The sequence below is a fragment of the Haemaphysalis longicornis genome, unplaced genomic scaffold (genome assembly GCF_048455015.1).
Source record: "Haemaphysalis longicornis isolate Haplotype H1 unplaced genomic scaffold, Haemaphysalis longicornis Haplotype H1 scaffold_8, whole genome shotgun sequence".
Classification (NCBI taxonomy): Eukaryota; Metazoa; Arthropoda; class Arachnida; order Ixodida; family Ixodidae; genus Haemaphysalis; species Haemaphysalis longicornis.
The window spans coordinates 38,625,259-38,643,195 of record NW_027526445.1 but is presented as its reverse complement, the minus strand read 5'-3'; the positions used below and the strand labels follow the sequence as shown (position 1 = coordinate 38,643,195).

The 17,937-nt window shown below is 47.4% G+C and overlaps 1 protein-coding gene across 2 annotated transcripts in view; it reads right to left on the bottom strand.

The window, feature by feature from the left end:
• LOC144149424 (signal-induced proliferation-associated 1-like protein 2) overlaps positions 1 to 17,937 on the bottom strand; it is a 137,895-nt gene that overhangs the window by 10,202 nt on the left and 109,756 nt on the right. For both annotated transcript variants that reach the window (XM_077680987.1, XM_077680986.1), the window contains exons 23-26: positions 16,481 to 16,586; positions 10,522 to 10,849; positions 3,805 to 4,061; positions 2,673 to 2,748 (exon numbers count right to left, since the gene is read on the bottom strand). In XM_077680987.1, the coding sequence (XP_077537113.1) occupies positions 2,673 to 2,748; positions 3,805 to 4,061; positions 10,522 to 10,849; positions 16,481 to 16,586 (767 nt within the window). The remainder of the gene's footprint in view (positions 1 to 2,672; positions 2,749 to 3,804; positions 4,062 to 10,521; positions 10,850 to 16,480; positions 16,587 to 17,937) is intronic.

Here is a 17,937-nt window from a genome sequence, read left to right as displayed (position 1 = left end):
AAGTTTTCTATCGTGTTTTATAAGTCGCTCAAGCTCGGTACAAGCGGAACAGAAAGAAAATTTAAGAAATAAAAAAGTTATCAAAATATTATCTTGAAATTTTTATAGTGTTATCACAGAAGCATTTCCAGTTGCTGTGCCAATTTTCATCAAAATCCACTCAGAAATAAAAAAGTTGATTTTGAAAGCCACGTCCCCCCTTAAAGGAGCCATGAAGACAAAATACAAGTTGGGTTTATTAGAAGGACTGCTTAGTCCCGATAACAATGATACCAATATCATCGCAATCTTCGAACAAATAACGGAGATATTAAAGAAAACGTGTGAAGCAGTCGCGACCCCCTAGCCAATTTCCCGCAACTTTTCTATGACGTCACGGAACCTTGTTTGTGCGATTGGCGGCCGCTTAACTGACCTGTCGCGACGACACATGACTGGACGTCTGTAGTGGGGCCTCTAGTTTCATTTGACCGCATCACTTCAATGCTAACGTGCAGTTAACGCACTGAAAATTACGTTTTATCGTTGGCCCGTATGACGTCATTGTTGCTCATAACACGTCACTGTGGCGCAAAATTTGAAAGTTTTTAAATACTTCTTGCATTTTTTTCGTTAAAAAAGCATCTTTTGTGGCTGTAATGGAGCTGAGTGAGATACTGAATCCTAGTTCTTTCAAATTAAACGAAGTTGTATTTTCTCTTCATGGCTCCTTTAAGACATCCACAGGACCCCATGTATCCCTCTGTGATGCTTTACACTAAACAACTCTAAAATTCACCCTTCCTACCACCGGGAGCAATATAAGCAGCTGCACATAAAAATGTAAAGGCCATCGGGTATGAATGAAATGCCTCCATAAAACCCTCTATCTCATCAGCCCGTCTCACTTTCTGACGAGTTGATGGGCTGATGAGATCAAGAAGTTTGCGGGGATAAATTGGTCTCAGTCAGCACAAGACCGGGATAATTGGAGACCCATGGGGGAGGCCTCTGCCCTGCAGTGGGCGTAGATAGCAAAACTTGTTGCTGAGCTAGTTGGTACATACTTTAAGAAAGAAGAAAACGTGGCGCAAACTAGACGTGGAAGAAAAAAACAAGGTAAGACATATACAGGCACCTGTATATGTCTTACCTTGTTTTCTTCGTCCACGTCTAGTTTGCGCCACGTTTTCTTCTTTCTTAAGGCGTAGACAGGCTGGTGATGATTGTGATGATGATAAAACCCTATGGAGCGCTATAAACCATGACGCTTCGAAGTCACCTTCCCTACTACGCATAAGTGTTGCAGCAAGGACGTCTTTACAGGGGCTATAAAAGTGATCCCATAAAAACACGAAGGTACTAAGGCCCCTTACTGATAGCATTTTCGCATGTGGCAACAGTGTTACACATCAAGTGCTTTAGGCAGCCAGGCGGGTTCATTTAGTACACGTATTATAGAAGTCCTTATGCATTTAAGAAATAAACTAGGCCTACTCAGTCGTTCTGACAAGGACCAGGAATCAGGGCACGTACCGTATTTTCGCGCGTTATAACCCGCCCCTGGATATAAACCCCACCCCCACTTCTCATCGATCAATAAAAAAAAATATATCCCCGCATATTGCTCGCATATTTTAGACATAAGAGGATGGACTAAATCTACTACTCAAGCAACATTACAGATTTGTTGATGCAAAAGAACTTACCTAACTGACTACATAACTAGACTCGCTGCATACATTTTTTCAGGTGGACTACATAACTAGACTCGCTGCATACATTTTTTTCAGGTTGGTATATCGTTGAGCTGTGTGTACAAAATAAGCACTGTCAATAGAATAATAGTGGCTTAGTCACTATTACTGCTGTAAGGGCATCATGGGCCAACACGCAGTGCGGTGAAGCTGCACCAAAGGAAATACCTTGCATATAATCCGCACCTCTACTTCACCCCTAAAATTTTCCTATTTGTGGTGCGGGTTATACGGGGGAAAATACGATATTGATCAATTTTAATCAATGACAGCAGCCTGCAGTTATAATGCCTCTTTCATATGCAGCTTTATTAAACCAAATATGCGGAAATTTTAGCTTTATGAATGCAAAACAAAAACAAACCCTGTCTGTCCCTAGTTCAAAAAACAGCGCGACCCTCGCATATGTATTTGCGCTTTGCCTCCAATGTTCCCAATGTTAGCCTGTGGTGAACACTATTGACATGTACGGACAAACCAGCGCTACTAATAGTTGGGAAAGTTTTTTTAACGCACGTCACTGATCAGATATCTCGTGATGATATCAGTGTGGCGACCTCTCATATAAGCTGAGGACATAAACAGATTCTGTGTTTTAAAACGGCCATGACGACAAAATTCAACTGTGTTTCACTTGAAAGAACTAGAATGTTGACTCAATCAGCTCCGTCACAGCCAGGAGAGATGCTTCTTTGAACACTCAAATAAAAAAAAAAAGTGAGAAATATAGAAAGCTTTCAAATTTCTCGCTTCAGGAATGTCATATGGGCTAGCAGTAAAAAAAAAAAAAAAAAAAAAAAAAAAAAAAAAAAAAAAAAAACTCACAGCTGCTTTGTCTGAATTTCTACGAAACCGCGAATACCGGTTTAAAGTTTGCGGTAAAATTTAAAGTTTGCGGTACGAAGGACAGCCTGTCCTTGGAATTCAGGGACCCACCTGTGCCAGGGTCTCCTGCAGCTTGACCACCTTGTCCTCGAGGTCTTGGAGCCTCTGCTCGGGCTGCTTCTGGCCACTGGCATCGCGAACGTGCGGGAACAGGACGAACGAATTAGGGTGGGCAACAATGTGGGGTGCAGTCCACTCACAAGCACAGCCCGTGCAAACTTTAGTCAACCGCAAGGTTAGGCCATGTTCAGACTACCGACGTAACCGCCAAATCGTGCGCTATGGGCATAAAAAAAAACGGCGTTTCACGCAGTTCGGTTGGCTGAGATGCGGAATGACGGCGTTATTTAAAGATATTACGACAGTTGCAACAACAGCCTGAACTCGGCCTTAGCTGCGGGTCTTTTGTGTCTGCTCTGCGTCTGTTGGGACGCAGTTAGCACAACGTCCTGCTTTCAGTAAACCTTTTCTTTGATGATCTCAGTCTTCTTCAAGCATGCACAGACCCGTGTAATCAATTAATTAACCACCAATGGCCAAATAAGTGAATGATGTTCCAAAACTCGCTTGTTCAACCTTGTCTCAGTGCTCCCTCCATCATGCCCCGAGACAACCACCGGTCAAAGGAAACGAATAAAAACGGACACTTCGTGAGAAAAAGAACTACACAGTCTGCAATCTCTACAACGCAGCGTCAAGAGCAAAAGGATGCGGACCACGAAAGCAGCACTTTTGGGTTATTTTTCTGCCACATGGCGGCCCAAGTATTATGAGCGGCATTTTTGCAATACTTTAGTAATTATGCAACATCTCACATGCATTACCCACAGTTTCTGGGCTGCTATAGAAAGAGAAATAACCTAAAATTGTCATTTTCGAGGTCCGTAAACTTTTGCTCATGCCTGTACATTGTACACTCGTACAAGTGTACAGTGTTCAAAGCACAGCCTACAATAACGCAAAGATGACCAGCCTGATTCATTGCCCTACTACTGCACCTGGCTGTTGCTCTGGCGACCTGGGCTGAAATCCTACCCAAACCCAATTTATTTTCTCCACACAGTGGCGGCCATTTCGGTTCCATTCCCATTGACACTGCCACCAACTACGACTACAGTCACTTTTCGACTTTGACGGAACAGCGAAGGCATTAGCAATAATAAAAAAAAAAAAAGGGAGGTACCCAGCGGCGTCCATCGTGCCGCCAACGGCCCCGGCGCTCGCACCCCCAGCGGACGAGGGCGCGAGGTCGCAGCAGGCTATGACCTGCGCGGGCTGTGCCGTCGTCAGGATGACGTCCTCTCCGGCGGAGGGGCACGACGAGTGGCAGCGGAGCGCCAGCCCCTGCCGCCTGCCGGCACGCTCCAGCGACGAGGACGGAGTCGCGGGCCCCGACGACCGCGGCCGCTCCGACACCCCCAGGGGGCACCACGGGGCATCCTGCGCAACGGCAGGGGAGGATGGCGAAGACTTTGATTAACCCTTTGAGGGTCGAATTTTTTCGCCAAATGCGACCCCGCAGGGTCTATTTTTTTTATTGCTCGTTTAAATTCTTCGGATGAACCTATTTCGAGAAAAAACTATCGTAATTTTGTTAGGGTGACCATAAAGTGACCAAAAAATAGTTCGTGTTGTTGCATACATGTAGTTTATTCATTAGTAACACAAGAAAAATTCTAAATAAAAACAAGAGAGTAACAACCCGGCAACTTTTGAGGGAATCTAAATCAGATAGACATCAGTTTCACGGGTGCAAAAAGCGGGAAGCGCCCGAAGGACGATACCAAAATCAACCACTGCGCGCACGCGGCCGGATGCGGGAGCGATAGATGGCGCACTGCCCATAAAATACAAAAAAGGAGAAAAGAGCCTCATCAGTTTGCAGGTGACCTTGGTCTGTGGCAGGCGCAAGAAGCGAGAGGCGCCGGGGCGCCTGGTGGGCGATACCCTGCGTGCCCCATCGTTAGCGGATGCGCTGGCGATAACCGGCGCGCTGATGAAGTAAAAAAAAAAAAAAAGAGAGAGCCATCGGCGCAAGAAAATAATTTGACGTATTACCGAAGTGTGGCAGCAAGCAAGGGAAGTTGGCGAAAAAGGCACGCTTTTTAAAGATACAAGCAATGCCGTACATGTACATTAGTGACCATTTTGAAAGTGCCTGCCGATGCCGTACATGTACGGCCCTGACCCTCAAAGGGTTAACGAAAAGAAAATACCGTGGACAGGCTCCACGCTGGTTTACATGACTAAAAATTCAAAAACTTTCAAAGACTTTCAATGCTCTTTGTGCGTGAATTTTAAAGGACTGCATTGCCCGTTAGAAATATAAATAAGGCCAAAATACTGCAAAGATGGAGGCTTGAAATGGCGAAACACACACAAGCCGACCGATTTTTCGGACCAGGAGGGGAACGAAAAATAGTCCGAATAAAACAGCGCCCGAAAAATCCGCGAGCCATTACTCCTATGGGACTACTGGCGGTTCCTCAGGAAGGTCCGGAATATCCAGCAAATCCGAATTTTCGGAATCCATAAAAACGGTCGTCTACTGTAGTCGTAAGATGGTAACCTTGCTGCAGCCAACATTTTGAACAAAGGGAGTTTGTCTGCCCCTCAACCGTGCATTTCCCGTCCCCCTGAGAACTGGGAGACAGCACTGTCCAGCTTGAACCCTGACGACCAGCTGTTGCTGCTGAAGAGAGCCCAAGAAGCTCGGCGAACTCGGAGAGTCCTGGAATAAGGACTCCTTCCAAGGCTAACTGCCCCATGGAGGTGTTTGTTCCTCCTCCTCTTCTTTTGTCGAAATTATGGTAGCAGCAACATTTCCTTCTTAGACCATTTCTCATAATTGCTTGTTTAAAAGTTACACTGATAAGCACTTCCGGTGTGTCACAAAATGCAGACTTTTCGCTGAGACAGACCAACCAAGCAACGAACACTCAGTGAGTCCTTACACAGCTTTTTGTTTCTCTAACGAAAAATCAAAGCCTTGAAAACAGGCTCTTCAAATTCAGGCGTTTTCACAGTTTCTAAGGACCCACATGAACCCTGCATAAAGATCTACACTGCTACATACGTGAGGGAGATGTGGCACTTGCGTGTAGGTGAGCCACACGTCAGTGAGAGCACCGTCATGGACTACGCAGAAGTGTTTCCTTTTTACTCAACTCGCGTGCAAGCTCAGAAGTTGCGTGTGGCAGCGAAAAACTGCAATTGTTATTTTCAAAACGCTGTTCCAAGTTTTTGTCAATATATAAAAGCATACTTCAATATATAAAAGTATACTTCATAAAACACCCCCAGAAAAGTATACCTCATAAAAGCTTAACTTTACATGAACCCAAAAAAAGATTTTTTCCCCCATTGCTTCCTTTGTCACCAAGTGCGACAAAAACACATGCTTCCAGCCACACCAAGTGAAAATAGAACACTACCAGCTATTACGGCAGCCCCTGCGACTGTTCATAAGTGCAGCTGCAGGCTTCCCTCCTGTGTATACAGTTAAACCTCGATGTAACGAACTTCAATGTAACGAAACCCTCGATGTAATGAACCACGGAATTTTTCGTAACTTCAAGTGTATGCACACCATGTATTTTCACCCTCTCTGTAACGAAGTCCCGTTTATCGGAATTTCAATGTAACGAAGTTTCATGCAGAACTAGGCACGAAATTTAAACTGTAGAGGTATATTTTGGGAGACGCAAGCGCCGAAATGGGGTCTCAATAAAACGCGAACGGCAACACCGGCCGCCCAATGCCGTGGATGCAGCGAGCCCCTTGCCTACAAACTGTGTGGCGTGCATACACGGCTGGCGCACTGTTTCTGTTTCTGTCGGAGCTTAATCGTCTACGCGGGCATCAGCATGAACCGCATGGAGCGTTATCTCCCCGCAAAAACTCAAAACGCGCCCCGCAAGCCACAGGCGCGCTGACACAGCCACGGAGACCACCCGCGCTATGTGGGTAGCTCCAGCGACCGCTTCCAACCGCTCGCTGAAACGCAACTCGAGGGAAATGAGAGGGGCCCGCGAGAAAAAAAAAAGCGGATAACGTTGGCGAAATTTTCACAGTAAAACGTCATGCGCGCCGCTTACGAAAGCGCCCATCAAACATCCTCCGCGGTGGTAAGCCTAATAGCCTCTTGCGGGGCCGCCGCCGCCGCATGCCGCCGTTTTGCCCTTCGTTCGAGTTCGCTCATGCTTGTTGGGTTTCATCGTTACAGCAATCATTTGTGAATCTTTATGAGCCTTGTGCGCGCGTTTTTTTCACACCCGCGTCCGCGTTTGCGCGCCGGCGGCGGCTTCTGCGCCAGGAAGTGACTCGCGCTGCACGCGGCAGTGGGAGGAGCCTGACCAGTTTCGCCAATGGGGAGGCGCGCACCCTACGGCGGGAGCTTCGAAGCGCTCGGGCATGCCGAGGATATTTGATGGGCGCTTTCGTAAGCGGCGCGTATGACGCTTTACAGTGAAAATTTCGCCCACGTTATCCGCTTTTTTTTCTCGCATGCCCCTCTCGTTTGCCCCTCGAGTTCCGTTTCAGCGAGCGGAAGCGGTCGCTAGAGCTGCTCACATCGCGCGGGTTGTCTCCGCGGCTGCGTCAGTGCGCCTGTGGCTTGCGGGGTGCGCTTTTGCGGGGAGAAAACGCTCCATGCGGTTCACTCTGATGCCCGCGTAGACGATTAAGCTGCAATAAAAACAGAAAAAGTGCGCCAGCCGTGTATGCGCGCCACGTTTTCTTTTGCAGGAAATGCTTCACGGGACGAACACTTCATTAAAACCGCGAATTTCAATGTTACGAAGTAAATTGCGAATTTTACCGACTTCGTTACATCGAGGTTTAACTGTACAGAATGAAACAGTAACATATAAAGGGCTAGTGCCTGAAACAAAACTAGGAACAGAACTCTGCATGCACTCAGCATATAGGGCACCATCGCCCATGCTCAAGTTAAAGGGGCCCAGAAGCACTTACCATCGACTACTAGGAATCTATTTTGGGGTAAAGTCTGTTGTCCCAGCAATCTCCTCCCGCAAGAATTATGGAAATCTGTTCACTATCACGGAAACTACGCGCAATGAGAAATCGCGCATAATCGTTCCTTCTCAACTCGACCGCGGACAATGCGACGAAGGCTGCGCGCTCTCTCCCGGAGAAGAGGGCGGCTCGCGGCGTTCTCTTCTGCGGCCTTCGTTAAATCACAAGCCGGGGAGTTTTCTCTTTTTCTCCACAACGTCGAGGGGTCTATTTCCGGTCTGGTGCCACAAAAAAGCAGGCATGGGTGCCTGCTCGCAAGCGCGCGCTCAGGCTGGTAGGGCGTTTCTGAAGCAATAAACGTTTATTGCCGGGTGGTCCTGTTGAAAGGGAAGTATTGAGCTCATCACTCAAACTCCACAGGGACTCAAAACACCAAAGAAATGGCAAAACTGTGCCTACAGGTTCAGGCATAGAAGAGTTTTGTACACAGCGTCGACGACAGCGGATCGTCACAGGAAATGGGAGAAATTAGCCGCGAAGTTGACCAGTGACAGCCGATCGGACAGCCATTGCCTTAATGACGTCGTTTAGGCCATGCCAGGGGTCCATAATGAGGAGAATTGAAGACAGCGTGGTTGGTTTTTCCGCGTCTTTCACAGCGATTTGTGCACTCACCGCTTCACGTGCACGTGTAATATTTGGCTCAGGTATTTCTGGTAGAGTAAGCTAAGCGGCGCGCAGGTTTACTTGCACTGCTCAAAGACTGTTGCAGGGTCCCTTTAATAGAAGCATGGTTTCACAAAGGCCGCACATATCTACAGTGGAATCCCAATGGTACAATCACCTCACGTACGCATTTCGCAATCATATGACTTGAAAACCCCACCTAAAGTCATCTGTGTTGGTTGCTACGACCGTATTATTGGACCACAACGAGGGATACGAATCGCCAACAGGTTGCGTCAGAATATGCGGCCCTAGAAAATTACTTTATTTGCATTCGGCAGAAGCTGTTCAGTGCACTACTCAACTAAAAAGTACACCTAACCGCCCCTTGAAAATAATCTCAATTTTGTATCTCTGGATTCTATTTGCAAGCAAGTACGAATAAATTTAGCCACATTTCACCATTGAAATGGCCATCACCACGCCAATCTCATCCATTGCAGCTTTAAAGCGAATGTCACGATGGATTTCCTCCACTACTGCAGCTCACAATTCATCGCAGCTTTCAACCAAAGGTGCTTGGCAACCAGAAGGGGTCCAGAGAAACCAGCTCCAGAACAAGTTGTAGAACGCTAGGATCAAACAGTAACGCCACGAAGTTTCAGTGCACTACTCAACTCAAAAGTACACCTAACCGTGCCTTGAAAATAATCTCAATTTCGTATCTCTCGATTCTATTTGCAACTTGTCTTTGAATAGCCAGTGATGCTTCCAAACTTGATGCAATGGTTCCCGATGCTGACAGTGTGGAGAATGAAGTTGTGACCGAAACCCTGACAGCAGCAAAACTTCAGTTGCGCAAAAAAGACATTAACACCAAAGGTGTGGGAGGAATAGAGCGGGTAGGCAAGTACTCGTCTCACTTAGCAAATGGGTTCCCTGAATGCGAGTCATTTTTTGGCAAACAACAGTGCTCACTTTACGATCAAAGACACCTAGCGCATTGTTGCTTTCGTCTGTACCCCTCAGCGCTGCTGGTATGATTTTATTCAAGCTCACGGCTTGGCTGCATGTTCGGGACGAGGTGAAAGCTGGTTTTTGGGGAAAAACAAACTTCCTTACGCAGTCAGAATTGCTATGTGTTCCTCGTGCCCCAATTCCCGAGACACAACCAGTAGGTTTTGCCAAGTGCAGTGAGATCGAGACCGAATACGAACTAAATAAATAATAAATAAATAAGTGGCACATAAGTGCTAAGAAATAAATAAGCCCGTACATGACTGCATGCTCGTAGAAGCACAGCTCACTTAGACAGACACTGCCTCCAGATTTTCCCCTACAGTTGAACCTTGTTATGAGAGACATGGATGTAAGAGACAATCGGGTGTAAGAGACACTATTTACCCCCATGGCTGGCTGCCCCATCTTCTCCATCAAATTGACCTCTTTTATAACAGACATTGGATGATGTAGAAGACAGTTGGTTATAAGGTACAAGCCATCCTTGAACTTTAATCAACAATCTCGCTTGTAACAGACATTTTAGCTTCAGATGCAGTGCCACCAGTCACTAATTGCAGTTGCTTCCATTGTGGAAACACAGGTGGACGACAGACGCCTGCAGTCGCCATTTATTATAACTCCAGCAAACACACAGTGGTTCAGTCAGCTATGAAATGCCGATGAGAAGCCCTGCCAATGGAAATGCAACTCACAGAAGTGGTTGAAGCTTACTGCCATCCATTGGAGCGTGACTGCACGCGCGGGCTCTCCCACTCGCGTAGCTCCCAATCAAGAAGCATCGCAGATGTTGAGTCCTGCTAGCGTAATGAATAGCATGAGCACACAGTGGAAAAAGCTGTGGCTATTCATCAGGCTTGTGAACTCAACATCTACGATTCATCTTCCACAAACAGTAAAAGGAGAGAAAGCTTGTAGAATCGGTTGTAAAAAACAGTGTAAATACAGTCATGAAGCAAACAAAGTTTCAGAACTGTTTCATAAAATCTGGGGGCCAAACATACATTAGAATGAATCTTTCGCAACATGCTGTAGCGTTCTTTTGAGCTTGTTTTAGTCATACGGTGCCCACATTGAACTAGGGTCTGATTAGTAAATGAAAACATGGTTCCCTGCTTATAAGAGACATCTCGTATAAGAGGCACAAACTGCTCCCCGGTACATGTCTCTTATAAAGGGGTTCAACTGTACTACACATCAGTCTGAGGAGGGAGAGAGGGGTGGGTGCTGCGCTTGCCTCGGAGTCGCTGTCCTCCTCCTCCATGTAGTCGGGCCCGATGAGGCGCAGGAGGTCCTCCTGGAAGGTGGACGAGGGCCCGCCACTCGTGCTGCCCGCGCTGCTGCCTGCACTGCTGCTGCCCCCTCCCCCTCCCTTGGTGGACGAAGGGGACCAGGACTGGGCCGACATCCCTGCGGGGTGGCTGCTGCCGCCACTGCCGGCCACCCTTGCCGCGGTGTTCGGCAGGACTCCGTGCCGCAGACTGGCCAGGGGGCTCCGCATCACCTCTTCTCCCCCACCGCCACTTGCGCCCCCTCCACTGTTGCCACCTCCCAATACGCGGCAGCTGCAACGGTTGGGAAGACATTCAGGGTGTCCTCTACTCGAAGGGCAACTCCCACTCGTAGGCAGCGAGGCAACTGCTGCTCTGGTAGAACACACTGTTTGGCAAGCAAGTTGGTGCATATTTGGTGACACTTGGAGGGCGATTCAACAAGGACAACAGAAAGACGACAAACACAAGTGACAAACACAACCACTTGTGTTTGTCATCTTTCTGTTGTCCTTGCTGAATTGCGCTCTAGGTTCCACCAAATATGCTCTGTCAGCACACCTCCAATGAGGGCACCCTCCGATTTCACACTGCACGCACTGCACCGCTAACAATCTCTCTCTCCCTCTCTTTGTTATCTCGCACACATGCATGCTTGTGTGCAGTGAATTGCCGCAAATCATGCCCCTTGATTTGTTTGCGTTTCTGTTGTACGCTGGCCACACCTAGCTTCCTTATTTGCGATTGTGTTCATGTCCGGATTCTTTTAAAAGTCAGCTACAATACTCCATGCAAACGTGTTCCTGGAAAGACCTTTTTCCAGGGGTCATATGGGCAGACAAAGTATGAATGGGCCTTTCAACAAATAAGTTCAACGGAACTCCACGTGTCCCTCTGTAATGCAACACAACAACTCCCCACAAACGCAACTTCTCTACAACAAGCAAATGCATTGCCAGCACATCGTGCCGCACATTTTTGTTCCATCATTCAATTCTCCCTCATCAATCTTCAAGCTACCAGACATCTACACTTGCGCTGTTGTTACACGTGCCAACTCGACCAACCTGCACTTATTTTGGGTACAGAAGGCATCCCGCTATAAACATCCAAGCGTTTGCAGTGGTCTGACCACCGAAGAATGCTTATGCCTTAACAGGTGGTACAAGGTGTTCCCCAGGGCGGGGTGATAAGCCCCTCGCTGTTCCACACCTCCATTATAGGTCTGGAAAAATGCTTGCCGCAGTCGGTTGAAATATCCTTGTACGCGGACGACATCTGCATATGGCGCTCTGGCCGTAACAGACCTGTGCTACGGTCGAGACTTCAGCGAGCAATCAACTCCATTGCATCGTTCTTGGCAGCACGAGGAATGGAAATTTCGGCAAGCAAATGTGCTGCGTTGGCTTTTACGAAGCGGGACCTCACGCACTACCGGCTCACTGTTGGCGGCACTGACATCCCATACCTTCCCAGCTATAGGTTTCTGGGGGTGACATTCGACAGGTCACTCACCTGGTCACCTCATGTTCGCCATCTCAAGGAGAAGCTTACCTCAATCGCTCGTATATTCAGTATGCTCTCCAGAAACTCCGGCGGTTGCTCCGTTAACGCTCTCCTTCGGCTCTACGAAGCGCTCTCCGTTGGCCTCATACGCTACAGCATCGCCATTTTGGTCCCCTTTCTAAAGGAACTGTCAAGGCCCTAGCAGGGTTCGTACAGACTTCAAAAGCAAAAATTCAAGGGTTTTCAAGGACTTTCAAGGACCAGAAAACACATTTTCAAGGTCCCCACCTAATGTTTTATCTGGTATTATTTATAACTTTTCCAACACAATGCAAAAGTTTTTTATTGCACAATACCTAGGCACATTAGTGCACATTTAGATAGGTGCTAACGGGTCCGTAAATGCTCTCCCAGCTTTATTTTTCTTATTTCATGGCTGGTATTTAGAGGTTTTTTCTTTTTTCTTTGTGTTTTGCTGGGGCTGTTTGATTTCAAAACTTCGTTAATGTTGCCTGCATCTCCTGCTTTGTCGGCAAGAGTATCAGCTGAAATTAAATTGAGCAAGTGTTGCTTCAAGGCAGGATGAACTACCGTATTTACACGATTGTAAGTCGACTCGAATGTAGGTCGACCCCCCAAAAATGGCACCTCTCAAAAAAAAAAAAAAAAAAAATGCCAGCGCCGCCTAGAAAATCGTATCACAAAGAGAAGCTTTTCCGTCGACCCACACGGCGGCTCTCCACAAGAGCGGTGCGATCGCGGTATGCGCGGTATTTTTTAAAAAAGAAAAGCTTTTGTATTGGCACCCTGAATAACCATGCGCCGTGGGTTGAGCGGGAAAAAACATTCGCTGCGAGATGACAACCATCGAAGCAACCGGCAGCGGCCACTGCCGCGCGATACCAAAACAAACATGGCGGCTGACGGAAGCGGCCGCGCCACAGAACAGGGAGGATTGCCGCGCGCGATTTCTTTTGAGCGACTAATCTCCCACCATAGCGTTCGGAAGTGTACTGAACAATCTGATATGATTTGGGCTACGTTAGCGCCGCGCATTGAATCAAGGGATTTGCTAATACTCATTTTGTTTATTAGAGACGAATAAAACGCTTCTTGACGCGTTTTTGCACGCGATTCGTGCGCGTCGGCGTTGCGCGGTCGACGTTTTGACGCCCGCGTCAACGATTCCGCGCGCGCGCGGCAGCTTCTACTGGGTTTACCTCGGTATTACGCGTGACGAGCGCGGCAGTGGGAGAAGCCTGACGAAGAACGCGCTCTTCATGCCGGCAGTTTGAAAGCACTCGGGAGTCGGGACAGCCGGCTGGCGCCGCCGGAGATGTTTAGGCTTAGCACGGTGGCCAATATTTGATTGGCGCTTTCCCTAGCGGCGCGGATGATGCTTTATAGTGTCGTTTTCGACCACATTTCTCCTTTCCTGCTCAAACGCCTTTGTTTGTGCCTTCAGTGATATCTTAAAGAGCGGTTGAAGCTACGCGCACCTCCTCGCGGCTGGTGACGCCGCCATGTTGCCGCCGCCGATCGCGTAGTGCGCGCGGGTGGCATTCGCGGCAGTGTCAGCGCGGCGCATTTTCGCGAGCACAAAACGCTCTATGCGGTTCACACTTTAGACCATAACCATGGGAAAGAGGGTGCAAAGCTGTCCAAAACTCGTAGCACCCCCGATTTCTCGTTTCTCTTGCCGTTACTAGCGGTAAACGGTTCGATTTCGATTCTAAGTCGACCCCCCAACATTGGATTGTCATATTTGAAAAAAAGGGTCGACCTACAATCGTGTAAATACGGTATGTGCACGTCCACCATTTGCACATAAAAGCAAACGTAGATGGAGCGTATGAGGCACCGACTAGGTGGAAGATGCAAGATAGAGAACAAAAGGTGGCTTTCACTGGATTGTGTCGTGATATGAATTGGATTGACAAGTGACTGCTCCCAATGTTGCCTAGTAATAATTAAAATCCAACAAACTTGTTATTTCACGTAATACACTGAAACTTGATTGTTACAATGTTTCTTTACATTTGTTAACACCTAAAATCCATGACAAACACTTTAATTCTTGTGAAAAGACAGGGCCATTGATTCTCTCCGGAAAAATTCAGGGTTTTCAGGGACCATTTAAAAATTCCAGGACTTTCCAGGTCTTGAAATTGACACTTCTAAATTCAAGGGTTTTCAAGGTTTTCAAGGACCTGTGCGAACCCTGTCTAGAGTCCATGCAAGCGCAGATCTTGAGGACTTGCATTGGTGTTCCGAAAACTACCTCTACTGTTGGAACATTGACGGAATGCCAACGTCTGTCACCCTTGGCTCTCGGCACGCAGGAGCTTCTCTGCGTGTGACTGCGTATTGTGGCCAGGCAATGTGACCACCCTTTAGTGCCAAGTTCGGTCCCTGAAGTGTGCGACTTCCTGCCGCAGCATTACCAGCCGCCATCACTTCATCTCCACCCGCCCTGGATGTTCCCGCCCATGAAAATAGTGACCACGGTGCCCGGAATTACACGCAAGGAGCCTATTCCACCTGCCGCTCTACGGTTTTTTGCTCTTGAATATATGTACAGCACATACGGAGGTCATACACATTTGTACACTGATGGATCGGTGTCATGCACATCATCCACTGTCGCAGTGTGGATACCTTCGTCCAGCACCACCCTCAGGGCCATGCTCAGCCACAAAACATCATCTACGGCTGCCGAACTTGCAGCTCTGCGGATGGCCTTGGCTTACATCATCGAGCAGCCGGCATGCGCGTGGGAAGATCAGCTTGTGCTTGATGTACAAGCTTTAAATCTTCAAGCTCTGCAAGCGCACCATCAAATAGCACTTCAGTGGCTCCCTGCCCATTGCGGGATAACTGGAAATGTGAAGGCGGACGTTGCAGCATCCACAGCGCATGACCAACGCGGATCAAAAATACCGATGCCATTTTCTCGCAAAGATGCTTCAGCCCTTGCATCCAGTGTGGCATGGAGCATGCAGTGATCGCTTTGGGCAGACGCATCCCGCCATTACGCGCCCCTCTACTCTATCGACCCGCATTGTAATTTTAAGATGCCACCTGGACTATCCAAGCATGAAGAAGCAGTACTGCACCGCATGCGGTTGAACATCGCCTACACGCGATACTACTGCTACAAAATCAACCAGTCCTCCTCACCTTTGTGCCCACAGTGTGGTGTGCGTGAAGACCTCCAACACCTAATACAGTAAAAGCTCGTTAATTCGGATCTCATGGGACCGGGAAAAATGTCCGAATTACGCGAATGCCGAATTAATGAATAAACAGGAAAAACAACATTAAAATCACGTTGGAGAAGCATACCTTTATTTGCTGAAGTATTTTGTAATAGCCGTCTGCTTTTTCGCGCAGATTCCGGCTGACATTACAATTTTTCTTAACTCTTCCAAGTGGCCAACAGCACACAAACTGTCGGAACTGCTCAGGCAAACGTCCTCCAATATCAAAAGCGCCTCCAAGACTTCTCGTGAGGTGCGATGAGGTCGCGGCTGCACCTCCTCGCATGACTCTTCGTCAGAATCGTGGTCTTCCTGGGCGCCCGTGACATCATTAATAATTTCTTCATCGGTCAGGAGACCAGCATTTGTCCGAATTAAGCGGTGCGGGGCCAAATTCTGACGAATTAACGAAGGTTTGGTCCCATAGACAAACATGCGCTTTGGCCGGGACCAATTGAGCCGTCCGAATTATCCGAATTTCCGAATTAACGGGTGGTGAATTATCGAGCTTTTACTGTATGTGACTGTGTGCGCTTTACTACACAAAGAGTGTCTCTCGCAGTGTCCCTGGGCCGGCCGCTGTCCGCAAAACTAGAAGTGAGGGACGTATTAGGTCCTTGGAACTCTTCCAAACGTGTCGCTCGTGCAACGAAAGCCTTATTGACACACCTAAAAGACACAAGTCTTGATCAGACTTTGTAATTAGTTAAAATCATATGTATTCCTCTTCATCATTATAATTATCATCGTCATCGCATTCATCTGGCGTAGCAAGCCAGGCATCTTAGCTGGGCTGACATCGCCAGTTTTCATTAAAGATTGTTCTCTCTCTCTCTCTCTCTTGCCACAATTTTCTGGGCCAAGCCGAAAGTGCACAGGCCGCAAAACAATTCAACGTACAAGCTTACGTCCTGAGCAAGGCTGAAACGTTTTATGACGGAGAGCCAGATAAAACACCTTTCTTTCTTACTCTCATAAAATTATTTTATCACATTTAAAGGGAGAGCTTATTGTTTGAATTCTTTGTGGTCCACTAGGCTTATGTTTGGCGCAGGAAATTTTGACAAAGGCTTTTGGCAACGAGAAACCTCACAGCCAGAAGTTAACTCTGCCGACGAGATGGCTGTAGCCAGTGCAAATAAAAAAAAGAGTGTCTCACCTTCCCAGGCGGATTTTGGGGCTGTGGTTGGAAGGCACGCGCTCAGAGAGTCCCCGGCGGGGAAGGGGGCTTCCAAGATGGCTGCTGCCGCAGGTGGACAGCTCGTCTACAACGAGGCAAGCGATTGGACGGGGGCAAGTAAGGACCTCCCCAATGATTGGGAAAGAAATAGGAGACTGCGGAAATCAACTCCAGAGCAAGCACTTGCTCGGTGAAACAAATGTGCCCCCGGTATGTTTCGGAATGTTTTCCCGTGAAATGGCCCTCCAGTTGACAATGTAGGAAGTCTGAAATTTCACTGCTGTGGACTTGGCGAGGCAGTACAGAGTACCGGACAGCACAGAAATTCCATTCCAGCGCCAAAACCTGGTGTTGTGCGTGGGTTCTGTTGGTATGCCAGATACAAAGAATACGCATGGGTGGCATGGGCTGCTGCAATGAACTGCGGCCATGTTATGTTTATTATCCCAATGGCCCACCCAGGGTTGCCAGAACTAGACAAACAGTGTTATACATAGGGGGCACTGCTTACTGCCACATAACACCTGTGGCAATCGTTGCGCTCCTGCTGAAGTGTTTTTTTCAACGGGGGAAAAACTTTCTGCCAAAAACTCTTTGCTCATTCCAAGCAGAGGATTTGTATTAACATGAGGTATTATTATTACTTTCTAGTATAAAATATACGTTCCCCTTTCACTATGATGCTAAAAAAAAAGTGACAAAGAAAACATTTGTTGCAAACTTGCGCCACAAATTGCTTTTATTTAATAGGCAGTACTGCCTGTCACTTACATTACTACCACAGATGGCCTCTGACATTATCTCGTGCAGAAACCTCGCAACAATCCAAGACCTTGTTTTCTAATCTGGGGTGTACCACATCATACCAGCAGAAGAATTTGGCCTAACGGTTGCCTGTCAATAACACACCGCTCTCTAACTTCTAACTTGGCCAGTACTGCCCGTTTTGAGCTGAAGCACCAAACTGGCACTAGGCCACTGTGTGGGGCTTCGATTAATGTAGTTAAAGGCAATGTAGGGCTAACTAACGCACACCCTGCACAGCTACAGATCACCAATACTCGTTTCGATTACCTGAAGATGACCAACAGGGTGTAATAACGCCCACTGTCAAACAAAATTTTGCTTTTCTCTTAAGCAGCTGCATCAGGGGAGGAGCCTCAACTAACAAGTGTATTCTAGCTTGAACAAAGGCTCGCCAGAAGAAACATTCAAATTTATTCTATGCACTTCTTTTGATATTTTCTGCTTTTGCAATAAAAAAGTGGTACTCAAACTTTTCAATTACAAGTTATTCACCTGAAATGACAATTGGTTTTGGATTCCACCCAAAATCTGAACTCTTCTGTCCCTGGCAGATGAGGTCATAAAAAAACTACAGGAACAATAAACAAGGAAAGCAAGCTGCATAGGCATAAACACAATTCTTCTCTGTA